This window comes from Bombus pascuorum, chromosome 5 (genome assembly GCF_905332965.1).
Source record: "Bombus pascuorum chromosome 5, iyBomPasc1.1, whole genome shotgun sequence".
Lineage (NCBI taxonomy): Eukaryota > Metazoa > Arthropoda > Insecta > Hymenoptera > Apidae > Bombus > Bombus pascuorum.
Genome location: NC_083492.1, coordinates 16,818,588 through 16,832,797, shown reverse-complemented (window position 1 = coordinate 16,832,797; position 14,210 = coordinate 16,818,588). Strand labels below are relative to the sequence as shown.

The 14,210-nt window shown below is 39.9% G+C and overlaps 1 protein-coding gene across 2 annotated transcripts in view; it reads right to left on the bottom strand.

Annotated features, from left to right (window-relative positions):
- Positions 1-6,214: 6,214 nt before the first annotated feature.
- LOC132906952 (transcription factor Sox-19b) overlaps positions 6,215-14,210 on the bottom strand; it is a 70,828-nt gene continuing 62,832 nt past the window's right edge. For both annotated transcript variants that reach the window (XM_060959635.1, XM_060959634.1), the window contains one exon: positions 6,215-9,711. In XM_060959635.1, the coding sequence (XP_060815618.1) occupies positions 9,166-9,711 (546 nt within the window). In that variant the 3' untranslated portion in view covers positions 6,215-9,165. The remainder of the gene's footprint in view (positions 9,712-14,210) is intronic.

The following is a 14,210-nucleotide window of genomic DNA, read 5'->3' as shown; positions in this document are numbered from 1 at the left end:
TTTCATGTCAGAAAATTAAAAAACTCGGACACCTAGAAATTCTTGTATTTAAAAACTTGAGAAATTCGAGATACCAATATTCAAGTATTTGATTTAACTATTTAAGAGTTCTCGCAGATCTTTCTCATTTCGTTTAAAGAAACAATTTTCCCTGCAAATATCTGCTATAGACCAACAAACACCTTTAACTACGAATTCCATACTTTGCATTAGCCTCAGATATGGACAGCGAACCGCGCTTATGGCAAATGTTTGCGTAGCGACGAGTAGTAGAGGCGTTGCTGGCAACAGCAACGATTGACTCGCATAAACAACCGCAGGGAAGGATTGCTAGCATCGTGTGCTGGCTGCTCGAAATAATTGCACCGCAAACAACCGGCCGGCCGGCTTGCTTTGGCCGAGATTAGGCGATAATTCGTTGAGTATGCCTAGGGAATTATTGCGACACCGTATGACGTTGTTTGCCGTCTGGTTGTTTGGGAGAATTAAGTGGTGACGCGCGGTGTACCGGTTAGATGCACCGACAAGCAAATGAAACGAACAGTGCTAGTTTGAAGTAGGTTAATTGTGTTCCCGTGCATTATGTAGATTTATTCGTTCGTGCAAAATACGGTGTAATATTATGGATGTTCAAGGAGAAGTTAATTATGAATGTATCGAACAAAGAAATAGACGAGTAAGTAAAAATAAAGAAGGCTGGCAATACGTGTAGAATTGAAGAAAATGAATAACAGGTAGAACATGCGTGTTCAATATTTCAAGGAAATGACTTTTTGAATGAATGATCAGTGAAAAGAATCGTGAATTTGTAAACCTGAAAGAAGCAAGAACGTAGGTCCCTACTCAGACAAATTGTTATATTTTAATTGAAAAGTTTTGTTTCTGTCTAATAGTAATAGCTATAGAATAATTCAGGATAGATGCTCTTCTTCTAACAAAAATTTTCTCCCGTGTGAAAGACGTACAAATTTAAATGTTTCGCTATACATACAGAGTTTGCTATATCATTTCGCGGGATATAGTTTGTGAAAGAGCAGAGATATTTGACTAGGCTGAATGGGCAACACGAGCAAGTTTCCCCCGAGCGTAAATTTAAATACATGAAAGGTGGATATCTTCCAACAGCGAAGAAGAAGGTTCAGCCTGTGATATAAAAAACGAGCTCTTCTAAGATAAATATTTTTAACTCTTCCACCCTTTCTACGTATCTCCGAACGCTAAGCACCTATAGAAAGTGCCAACCTGCATTTTCCAAGATCAGCTTCTATCCTCGAACCGTCCAAACTTTCTCATACAGTGGTACACCGTTTCCAACTCTTAACAGATACTAAGAAACATCGCTTAATTACCAGCAAATCTTCCAAGACTTCTCTTACAAGAAATCCTCCACTCAATTAAGGATTTCACCTACTTACACTCTCCCCTACCACATTGATCGATCAAAAAACCAAAGAAAAGAAGAGAGAGAAAGAGGCAAAGGTAAAAACGTATGCAAAAACCCGACCTACTCCACCTTATTTACGTCGCCTCCTCAACCTGTAATATCGTCGATGTAATTTCTGTCGGTGCGTGTCGTGTTGAACGATGAAAGAAGTCGAGCAAGCGCACAACAGACGACGAGGAAAAATAGAGGAAAAAGAAAGGGGTAAAAGGGGAGGGAGAAGGAAGACGAGGTATCGAGCCGATCCTCGAGTGTCGGGTTCGAAATCGAGCGACGAGCCTGCCGCCAGGTCTTTCCGCGAACAATGATCAACGATTAATTATAGCGGCACGGGATCGTGATCGGTCGTGTAAAACGCGCGCACTCGAGCCACCGCGAAGCGCCAATCAAGGAATTACGCGAGCAAAAGGGGACGCCCGGTTTGCCCGCCGCTTTGTTAATCGCGGGCTGCCTTGCTCCTGAAGCGTGATTGAAAATACTTTGCCAATGGGCTGCCAGCCTCTGTTCTCCAACGAGAAACGCTGCGTCGACGTAGGTCAGGTTCCTTCGGATCTCCTACCAAGGAGATTGATTTGGTCTGATGGCGTGATGAAAAGGGGGTGGTTAAAAGATCCGTTTGTATGGGTTTATGTATGTATAGTTACTTATGAAGGTATTCCAACGCTTGTAAATATCCTTTATGGATATGTTATGTACGTCATACTATCTTCATTGTATCGGTGAAGTTTAGAACGGATGTGGAAATGTTTGTAGAAGCTATATGACATTTAGTGGAAGTATATAACATTTTAGAGATCAGGAAAGTATTTAAACAATAAATTATCCATTAGATTATCAAGTGTAAATATTCAATTACGTCATAATATTATAATTGAGATTTGTGGAAGTGGGTAAAGCGATTGTACAATTTAAATCGTTATCAAACATCTTACTGAAAATAGTGCATAATACTAAAAAAAAGATAAAATATCATTAAATATTTAATACATTTAAATATTTCTCTAATTACCTTCGCTCGTATATTTCTTACATTTTCCACGTGGAAGAATAGGAAGGTAAGGTAATTCAATCCGACGCGATTGCGATTACAGATTTCCGTGAACCTTGATACTACTCGAACCTTGGTAACCAACGAAACGTCTCTCCTTTAAGTGGAACGCGATCTCGAAAGTAATTAATCCTTTAGAAAAGTAAAACGTTCGACGGGCATGTCGGTTTTTTTTGAGACACATCGAGCGTCGAGGAAAATCGTCGACCGGAAGTAGATCGTGCGTCGACTTGGCTACGTTGAAGGGAATACGAAGAGAGCTCCGGCATCAAGGCTCGAAATTCCAACGTCGAAGTCACGCTAATGAAGCCGCGAGGTGGTGGACGAGCAGCTACAGCGAACGATTTACATTCCGGTTAAGTGATTTAAGGCAACGAAAGCCACTCGTTCAGTCTGTAGATTGCTCGTCGCTCTATAATAAATTTAATGAGAAAACGTCTGTAGTCGTCTTTTGAAACGGCGCAGGAAACGCGACCTCCTATCGCTTCGTTTCGATCCAACGACTGACAGGATGTATAATTAATAATTAAATTATCTATCTGTCGAACCACGGATCTGGTAGCCGAATTTTAGATAATCAAACGGACGTTGATCGGACATCAAACGACTTATTTTATCATTGATGACTTTTAGAAAAATCTTGACACGGGTACTTTATTGTATATTGTGTTTTATGGTTCATAACTCGAAGAGAGAATGGATTGTATTTCCAAGTATTAAACGTCAAGTTTGAGAATAAATTACACGTTAACGTGAAATATCGTTTAAGGAACAGATTATTTATTTAACATATAATGAAACTTGTCTTTTAAATATAACAAACAGAACGTACAGCTTGCGTAATCGCAGAGTTAAAGCCTTGTAAGGACAAATGAATTTCATTTACATTATTTTGAGCCCTAACAAATATAAATACACAATTATCATTTATTTCTAATGTGAACAAAATAATATCTAAAGAAATATCAGGCTCCTAAATAACGAATTATACGTTCACCAAATTCTCAAATCCTCTTTCCGTAAAAATCTTCGTAACATTCTGCTCAAACTAAACCACACGACGCCCTACACTAAATGAAGACCTCTATTAACGATCCACACTCTGGTCAAACCCTGAAACCATCTCGCACCTCGAACCCAACGCTAGCCACCTATGAAAACCAAATATGAAAATAAAACCTCGTGCATTCTCTTCCCTCTTAACTACACCTTACACGGTCCGTTTAAAAAGGCATGGCGAACAAAAGACGGCGGAACGGGTTCGATGAAATCCCTATCAGGTGCTCGGTGATCCTCCGCCACCGATCCCAAGATGAGGAATCAGGAAAGCCACAAAAAACATCGCGTGAAACCGAGCGTAACCGGGCAACGCTTGATCAGGCCGCTTGTAAGACCAAAACGGGTCCTCTAAGCATTCCAAAGTCAGCAGGTACTAATGAAGTCGTGAGAGGTTGCCAGGAACGGTGCAGCGTGCGCGTCCAAACGGTTGAACGTCCGCTGGAAGAGCCAGGGCCCCTGCGGATGATTTAGATTCCACCTAAACGATCTGTCTAACCGAGGAGAGGCCCGTCAGCCCGCCTCGAGTTCGTCGCTGTTCACTCGCTATAATGGATTTAATGAGGAGGTAGCCACCTCTTGCTGAACTGTCGTTCCACCTCCGCGTGTCTTTTACGCGCGCGAGCGCGCGATGGCTCCCCGAGAGACAGAAACAATGGCAGTGGCCATTCGAGAGGATAATGACGGTGAAAATTGTCAGTTTGTCATGGCAAAAAGATATACGCAAGTTAGTAATCACCGTTCTCACGACTAGTTGAGCTATCGTCTTGCTTGGACGAGAAAGAGCTACTGGTCACGATACTTTTTCGTCGTGATGCACTCATCGTGTAAATATACGGTCAGCTCGTCTTTTCAGTGTTCGTTATCTGGTTTTATATTTCCAGTTTGTTTTAATCATGGCATCTCTGAAACACCGGGAGCTGCAGTTTCGACACCTGCCTGTGTGATGAGAGAAGAATGAGGTGTTATAATGATGGGTGACCGTGATTACTTGATTGCTGGGAGAACGTTTTCTTGAGCAATTGGTGGGTTGTTTAGGAGATCTTGTTTCTTTTGGGGTTTGATGGAGTTTGAGACTGATGGAGAATAATGATGAGGTTCGACAGGTATATCTTTAGGTTAATTTGCTGTTATTTTTACTTCGCTTTTTGTATATGAGGAAATGTTTCGGAAGAGTATTGGAAGAATATATCGCTTTCTTCGGTGTTTGACGAAGTTTGAAGCTGACGAAGACCAATAATGAAATTCAATTGCTGTATCTTAAACTTGATATATTTCTTATCTTATAATTGTTCTGAAGAATCCTTTATTATATTAAGAAGTATACGTTACTAGTACAGAGATTCCTTCGTGCAATTCCAATTTTTCTAAACAAGTCAAAGATTTTAAATTAGAGTATCTTATCTTCATTGATCTACCAATATCATTGTTCCTTTGAAACTTATAATAAATACATTCTGCGTTATACATCCAAAAAGACCGAATTATCTAATGTATCCCTTATTCCATATCAAGCTACAACAAACTATTCGAAAATTCTGAGTGTTAAAACATCATCAAACTTTAACCAGCATTTAAAACGACAGTGTTACCATCAAATTTCTCATTTTTGTTCCATATTCCATGTAACTCGCTTGACCGGTGTTTCAACCAGTGCAGGCGATTTTTCGTGGAAAACTTTCTCAGGAACTGGAAGTTCCTTTTATTGGCCATAAAATCACGCTCGCAAGGTTGGCTCGTTCGCAGTTGAGCGAAGTGTTTTCACGATTTCAGGGGTGACGCATAGGTGCGAACCGAATGAATAGCACGGATCTTCGAATGGCGATCGCAGCTGTCGAACTTCGACAATAAACCACCGCTCGAAAGCTTCTTCCAGCGTTTTCCATCGCACCTCGACCAGCAGCGTGTCGGATTTCGATAGATGGCAGAGCTACTTGGTCGAACGGTGAAACGTGTTCTTTGTTTTCGGGGATTTTCGAGACCCGGACTCTTTTCAGACACACGGTCCTTGGATTTCGCGACCGAATACCATTGTTCGGGCCCCGGTGAATCGGACACCAGACGAGTCTTCCGGGTCTCTTGGATCCATTCAATCGATTCCCATTCTGCTACGCGAAAATTTCCACGTCTTGTTGATGAAGATACCATCAGAAACTTTGTTGCGAGATAATGAGATTTTTCGAATTAATTTGACGCTCTTGCTTATAGAAAGAAGCTTGGCTTCTTGCTTCTCCGAGTTTTATCTTCGACTATTAATTTTTCAATTTTTCATACTATTTTTTATGAACTCATTTTATAGAACAGCTTCTTGTTTTTTCAGGTTTCGAGCGTATGGAATTTCAATTTCCAATTATGAGTTCCCTTTATGAAATACCTTTTTTTTGTCCTTGGTGATAATAAGTTCTTAAAAGTAAAGTAACCATTCAGAGAATACATAAGGAATCAACTGTCTATTGTAAATAAAGGTAGCAAGGAAATAAAAAATATTAAATAGAGAGTGATATATATTAAAAACGACAAAGAAAAGGGAGAAAGTCCAGGAAAATGGTCTAAGCCAGGGAACAAAATAAGAATGGAATAAATCGGAGAGAAAATGGATTCTATTAGGCGGATTAGGCCGAAAACGAGATGATGGGACAAACGATTGTAAGACGTAGTCCGAGACCGTATTCGAAGGATAATACTTAACGTTTATTTCTGCTTTTCTCACTTACAATACAATATTTATAGATTACTTCTGCCGCTTTAAAGTCGTAATACTCGAATAATCGGTATAGTTTAAGAGGTTTATCGTAACGATACAAGTATAAAGATTACAGCGGGTCATGGACGTTTCACGAAAGCGTATCTCATTCTATCATTCTTCTTCTTCGTCATCTCTAACATTTCTATTCTCTTCCGCTCGCGAAACGTCTATAAAAGCTCTCTCTCTCTCTCTCTCTCTCTCTCTCTCTCCCTTTTTCACTCTCACTCTTTCTCTCGTGAAATCGTTCAACCGAACGGTTACATTAAAAACAACTGGGATGTTTGAAAGAAAACAAGAAATGAGCTGAAGAAAGTACTAGATAAGTATTTTTGTTGAAGAATTAAACAAACACAAAACTAAAAGAAAAGAGAACAACCAAGAAAGAAGCGATAATATTTAACAGATTCTCTGGCGATTTTCAATCATCTGTTTCACAGGTTATCGGACATTATGCACGATGGACGTACAAGTTGATTTATATTCATTCAATGGTCAACATATTAAGTAAAAAAATAATTATTATTATAATAGAATTCTGATGATCAATAAATAGCTAAAAATTTAAACGAAAGGATCGTTATATCAGTTCTCATTCGGAAACGATCAACAAATTTTTACCACGTCGTCATCTGTAAATACTTTTAATACTAAACGACGAACGAAAGGCGAAGGAAATTTTCTTGGCCTTTTCTCGATTGAAAAATGGGAAAAAAGCAAGAAAATGAGGGAAGAGGACGTGACGACGCATTTTTTTCTAACAAATCGAAGGGGTCTATGTACAGCGATTACGAATCAAACGACCGCACGAAAATCACGTTCTCCTTTTAACGGTTCCGTTGCACGAAACTTTCTGCTCATCCTGCTCTCTGTTTCTGTGTAAGTTCGTTCGAAACGAAATACCATGGAATTGGTAATTATCTAATGCTACTGGTAATTAGAAGGGATATGTCGATTCCGTTTTGGAGTTCGATGTTCGATAGTCGAAGCAGGATGTAAAGGAAAAGGGAAGATCCTTGGGATTCTGCGTACATGTATACTTATATGTGTGCTAAATAAACTTCGTTCAGATTAGTCCAGTTTATGTATTTGGATTCAAATCGTTTCAGTTCAAGTAGATATTCTACGGGAAATAATATCAAAAACAATGAAAGAACAACTGAAAAGAATAAGAAAATGATATTAAAGAAAATCAAAGAACAATTGAAAAGTTGATTCGTTTAGGAGTTAAAATTATATCTCGAGTCTAATAATATAACAGGCTCGTATTAATAAAATGTTTCAAACTGTTTTAAATCAAATAACTTGATTAAAAAGGACAAGGTGACAGACTCGAAAGAATATTAATCGATAGGTTTATACTGCGAAACTTTAGAATTAACCTGAACGAAAATGCAGGTGCTTCTGTCGATTAAAAAGGAAACACTGGGAACAGGGGGTGAAGGAAAACCGTTTTCGAGCGTCGTGCGCGATAATAATCCTCGCTACACTATTTACACGGGGACTATGTACAATCTCTTTATAATTCCATTTCGAGGATGGAAACCCTATTTTTGCGATAAATAATCGTCACGCGTCGAATCTGACGCTTGGGGATGGCTAGAACACGGAGAGTATCGACTTCGTTGTTGCTTTCAACGATCTGCATCGTTGATAGCCCTGATTTCACCATGATATTCTTCGTGAATATATTGGTTGGTCCAAGACGTTAGATATTCCTTTGGACGAGTTTTCTTTTGTTACAGCTTCAGAGATCATTCTTGAGAATTAAGATGACTCTAGGAGGTTCATTTGATATTTTATCTTGAGATTCAACAATTGCTTTGATGATTGAAATTACTGTACAGGTGTCTGAATTTTTGTGTCAAAAGAGGATTCTCTATATGTTACTTGCATTATTTAATCATTGTTCTTCATACCAGATGTAGATATTGTAGATGTTTTGCATTTCGATTATTCTGAATTCAGTGTATCAACTTATATTGTGTACCAAAAATACTAAAAATAAGAATTATGAGGATGAACCAATAATTAATGTTCCTAAAACTAGCTACCCTTTAACAAATTTCGGAATTCTATAAATTTTCATTTTAACTCTCGCATTTAAAAATGATAGCTAAGAAAAATAATTTTATAGAAAGTATCTGTTCTTTTTCCGAAATTATAGAGGGCTAAGTAGAATGGTATATTAATAAAGTATAACAATAAGATAACGGATATGTAAATTAAAACAGAATAAAGATAACGACGTATGTCATATGTTACAAAAAGATTCAATTCAATTCTCAAATAAAATATCGTTATATGCTTCAGATCATTACTGACATTCGTTTAATTAATTACATATAACAATTTCAATAAATCTCTTTCGTTAACCATTTCGAAAACAAAAGAAAAATATATTAGGATGCCAAAGATACCTAGTAGCGTAAAAAGTTCAACTACTTTGCTCTTTCTCATTAAAAACAGGAACAATCCCAGTCATCAAGACATAATTCCATGGTTTTATAATTCCTCCTTTCTTAAAAACTTGAAGAACCAGCTTCCAAAAGCAAGAAATCACTCTGAAGCCAGATCAATATCCATTACTAGACTGCGGATGTTTATGAAAATTCGGACGTACTTGGATAACTAAAATCAAAGGGAACGAACCTAAATACAGGCTTGTTTTATCTACCAAGCGCTATAACAAATATTAACTTTATCTTGGACATTTTGCAAATTTTACTCTTCATATTTCCTATAATTTGTACACCATATACACAAACACCCACAGTCTATCCATTACCTACGTCACATGTATAAACCTCTGGAAACGGTGGACCGAACTCAGGGCAACTGCTCCTCGAAGATGGATCAGAGCTACGTTCTATCGGGTCAGAAGATGACAGTGAGGGGTCGTCTGAACGATTCGTTTCCAGGCGCTGGAGCTGTTTGATAGCCGCCGTATTGGCTCATCTGGGGTCCTAATAGACCGCTGGTTTGCACCGAGCCTGGATAATAGGCTGGCAGACTGGCACCAGGACTCGCAGCCGACGAGGTAGACGTAGAACTCGCGCTAGACGAACCTTGCTCGGTCCTCTCGTGCTGTTTGCTCATGTCCGGAGACTCAGCGGCTGGTGACCTTGTTGGACCACCACCGACGATACTACCGGGGCTGGACTCTTCGTAAAGTTTGTTGTGTTCGTAACTAGGCCGATTGTAGTCGGTGATCGCAGGCTTCTGGTCCATGTAGAGCTTCGATTGTTCGAAATACGCCTTCGCGGAGTCTAAGTAGCTCCGGTCTAGGTACGATTTTGGACTCGAGTCCAGGTACTTGGGGTCGGAGTACATGCTCATCGCCAGAGTGCTCGGCGGCATGTATGCTGCTCGGTACTTGTCGGCTTCCATCGAGTACTTCATGGCATCCATCGAACTCACCACCTGGAACACAGAAGAGAAGATTGGACATTGGTTAGTTATTGTGGTAACTTCTGGTCTGGCTTGAATGGACGAATTGGCAAATTTGAAGTTAATCGGGTATTGCTGAGATTATGACTTCTTAAATGGATTATATTTGAGCAATTGATTTTGCTAAGAAGATTAGTGGTTATCGAGAGGAAGATTGATGAACGAGGGGAAAGAACAAATGTCGTAAACCTATGACACATCTATGAGGAAACGAGGTTCTATGATTTGAATTGTATAATTTGCAGTATGAAGTTTATAGTTTTACTAGACTTCAGAAGTAAAAAGATAATTAATTTATATTACTTCAACCTACGCAAGTATATACATCATAAAATAATTAAAAATCAAAATGATCATCGTATCTCCGCACCTTGAATTCCAAACTTAACCTGAACTAAAGCTACCAACGACATTATGTATTCCTCCCAACCTAATCAATTCCAATAAATCCACGTAACAAAAGGATCAAAATCGCATTGGAAGCTCCCAAAGAAAAAATAAATGAACGTTCCATAGGAATATCTACCATCCTCCTAACCGAAACCTGGGACGAAGAAAGAAACGGTTTCAAGGTGCAGCATTCGACTCGGTCCGAGTGCAAATCGCGAAATCGCCGGATCCGCGACGAGGACACGTCGGACAGACTCGAAAGAGATTTGTTCTATTCGCAGGACAAAGCTACCAATGGCTATAAATTTCATAACCGTTCCAAGGGTTAAAAGATCGGCCGCACGAGGCGGTGGATGGTCCACCGCGTGAAACTGCGACGGGATCCTTAAAAAGGAAAAAAAAAAAAAATAGAGGGAACCAGGAGAAGCGCGCGATTATTCCCGATTCTATAATTCGTGGACGAGGACCACGCCGGACCCTTTGTCGGATCGTTAAGCGGCTTTGTCCGGATGATTTACATCCAGTCTTAGCCGCTTCGCTCGTCTCTCCTCTCCCAGCTACGTCCAATTGATTACCGCTCGGTTCCTCTTCTTTGCTCGACTCAAAATCCTTCGCGAACGGTCCTTGCGAATCCTGAGGTTCTCTATCGGTTAAAACGACGTCGACTCCATCACATGGACCCCGGAAATTAACCCATTCGCAACGAATAACGAGTTAGAGTCGTGGATGAGTCGCAATGACTTTTCCTACCTGTAGACGGTTGTTTAGTACAGTTGTTTATGCATTTATCGGAAGTTTCAGTGTGCAACGATGTACAGAACGAAGTGAAAGTAAAGTATTTGTTATAACTGGACTGCAAATATTGCGGAATTAAACCATATTCACTAAAATATATTACTATTAAACCATAGACACTAACAGATGCTACGTTCAATACATTTTATTTATTTTATAACATTAAATTATTATAATATAAATGAAAGTGGAAACTAAGGGATCTGAGGAAAATCTTCATGCCTAACCTGTTTTTGTTTCATTCATTAAAAATCCTCTGTTTTATCATAACGTGATATCAAAATCGACAAAAATCGTGTTTTTACACATCGTATTTTTCTTCCTTCTTCTAATCTTCGTATACGTAATAGTCGAAAAGTTTTTGATGATTAAATACTCATCAGATACAGTATATTTAATTTTCAAGGTTAACAGTGAAAAGTTTACAACTGCACGCCTCCTCAAGCGTCGACCAAATAAAATTCCACTTGGGCTGGACGCCACCTTCGTCGCAGTAGTTGTCGTTCTGACAAGACTTAATTATTGTGCAGCAGCATGGTGTCGCCGTTCGAGCGTATAACACAATGTCGTACCGTTATTCTTCTGTTTTCATTCACAAAGGCGCTTATTCGCCGCATTGCCATGTGTCGTCAAGGATGGGAAGCGACGAAGGGAAGAGCGCAGAAGTGACAGAGAAAGAAACGCAAACACGGTGTGTGAATAGAATAAAGACAGAGGAAGAGAGTGGAATGTCTTTTGCTAGCAGAGCACTTTATTTTCCAAATGGCTCTTCTCCATTCCCGGGTCAGAAAGGTTGGCCAAAGCGAGAAAGTCAACCGAGAAGCATTGTTGCTGCCGGTTCGTCGATATTTCACCCACATTGTGCCCTCGTGGATTCGAGACCTCGGAGCAACGTTGAGAATGGACTTTCAATCGGAAGCTCGATTCTGTTCTTTGGATTTATGTACATTCTACGTGAAGTAGACTATCAAGGATAGTTAGAAGAAACTTGGGGTGTAATCTTGCTGAGAGCTAGTTCGAAAGTTTGTGAAGTAAATTTCTCATCGCCATTGTCATATCAGCCCTCTGAATGTTATAACGGATTCTTTATTACCCCTTTCAAGATTAAATTCTTTTTTAACTAGAAAAATGTATTTTTTATTAATTACTGGTAACAGAAACACGTTTTTGAATAGATTGCAAAGAAAGAATAATAATACTACTATTTTGAAAAAATAACATTCTATACGAACATATTTACTCGTGTCTATACTAGCATTATGAAACAGTGTATTTCCATTCTCATTTATGCATAGAAAATCAAAACACCGCGTAGTCTTCAATTTAAAAATCTCCACTCGAGTCATCATCCACCATACAATGCCACATAAACAGTTTTCTCCTTACCAACCCCTAATCTTACTCCACCAACCATCTCTGACTAAGAATTTCTCGCATAATTTACTAAGCCATCCCCTTAATTCTCCACAAACCAGAAACCCTCGCATTATCCTTCGATCATCGTCACCCTGCTTCTTTCGACTCCTCTTATTTTTTCTTAAACGCAGGGTTTCTTCTTTGACGAAGAAGCGGCGAAGAAGTCTGACTTGAAAAAAATGTTCATTGGAGGCATCGTAAGCCTGGCAAGATCTTCCTAAATGGTAAAGCCAGCAATGACGGGCACGGTGACGGCGATGACGGTGCCGTTTCGTCCGCGAGCACGATAACACACGGCGGCGCGACCGCGCGTTGGAATTCTTCGCTCGTGCTCGTCGGTTCGCCAATAATAGTCGGTCTGTATCGCACCGCTGCGTCGTTCCAGACGCGTCGGCCATTCAGCCGTTGAATGCAGAAATAACTAGCTATCTGTTTGTCTCCCGTACCCAGCTGCGGAAATTCATACACAGACCACGGTCTCCGGTTTCTGTTTGCGAAGCCACCCGGGGGCCCCTTTGTTGCGACAACGAATGAAACGTACCTACTACGCTCGTCCTCCGCCTCGTACCTCCTCTTCTTTCTTCTCTTCCTGCAGCCTCTCTCGCTCGACGATGTTCGCGTTGCTCCTGCTGCCTTCTCTCATCAGCGATCTATCTCTCCCTTTCCGCGACGTTTCCTTCTGTTACGCGTGGATCGCTGGTCGACGATCTTCTTCGGCGATTGTTTCACTTTTTCAGTTAAGGGAGTCGAGGTTCGATCAAGAGTTCATGGAGATTTGAGCGAGTCTCGAGTGACTCGGTTGAGCTAGTTGTGGGCGGGGGTTGAAATGATCTTTTCAGTATAATTTTGTTAATAATTGATGTATGAGCTGACCCAGAAATCAGTGTAAGTCAGTTTCTCGTTAAAAGTCTTTCGTTGAAAAAACTTGCAGTCGAAGGAACGGTTTAGTCGTTACGGTATAGTTTATAATATGACGACTAATTGCCACGTTATATTTGTAAATTGCTCGTATTTGAAATTAGATTGTTCGTATTTTAAGTTTATTTATTTGGTATAATCTTGAAGAATATTTGGAGATTTGTTCGAAGCAAAAGATAAGATATACATTTTGCAACGATTAATAGAATTTCGCTTGTTTGCCGAGGAAAGGGGCGCGTGAATGCAGCGATAAATCTCGAGATTCCCCGATCGAGTCTCTTCACGTCAAATTCCATTGAATAGGGACGCGCAAGAAATAACCGCGTGGGTGGCTCTTTTCCGCCGGCATCTCGATAACGCTCGGTCCCTGCGACCGTGTCTTACGCATTTTTCGTCCCTGACAAATCGTAATCGCCGATGCTCCCCTTCTCGGCCGAATCAAACCCCTTCTTCCTAACTCGTAGCATTTGATTTAATATTTTTCAATTTATAAATAAAACATCACTATCGACAAGACCTTTTGATCTGATCTATTATTTGTATATCAACAAATGATACGACGTCAAAAGAAATTTAAGATTTTTAGATTGTCGAATAAAATCCATCGCCTACTACTACCTCATAATACAACAACTATTGAAGCAATTCCATTTTCCACGATATAACGGTACCATACGATTGTACAACCAGGCGCACCTTCTTTCACGAAAGCAAGAGCAACGTGCGTGGAATCCGGTCAAAACTCAGATCAATGTCTCTTCTGCTCACCAATACGCAATTACGATTCCACTCAACTATACTGTTGCAATTTTTTACAACACTGTTTCTTATCGCTCTAAATCACTCGCATCTGTACGAAAGGGAAAATTCATGCGACGTCGTTACGATCTTGTTTCGACCTGGTCCGTAATTCGGTAGCTTGATGTGTATTGTATTTCTAATAATACAATCGC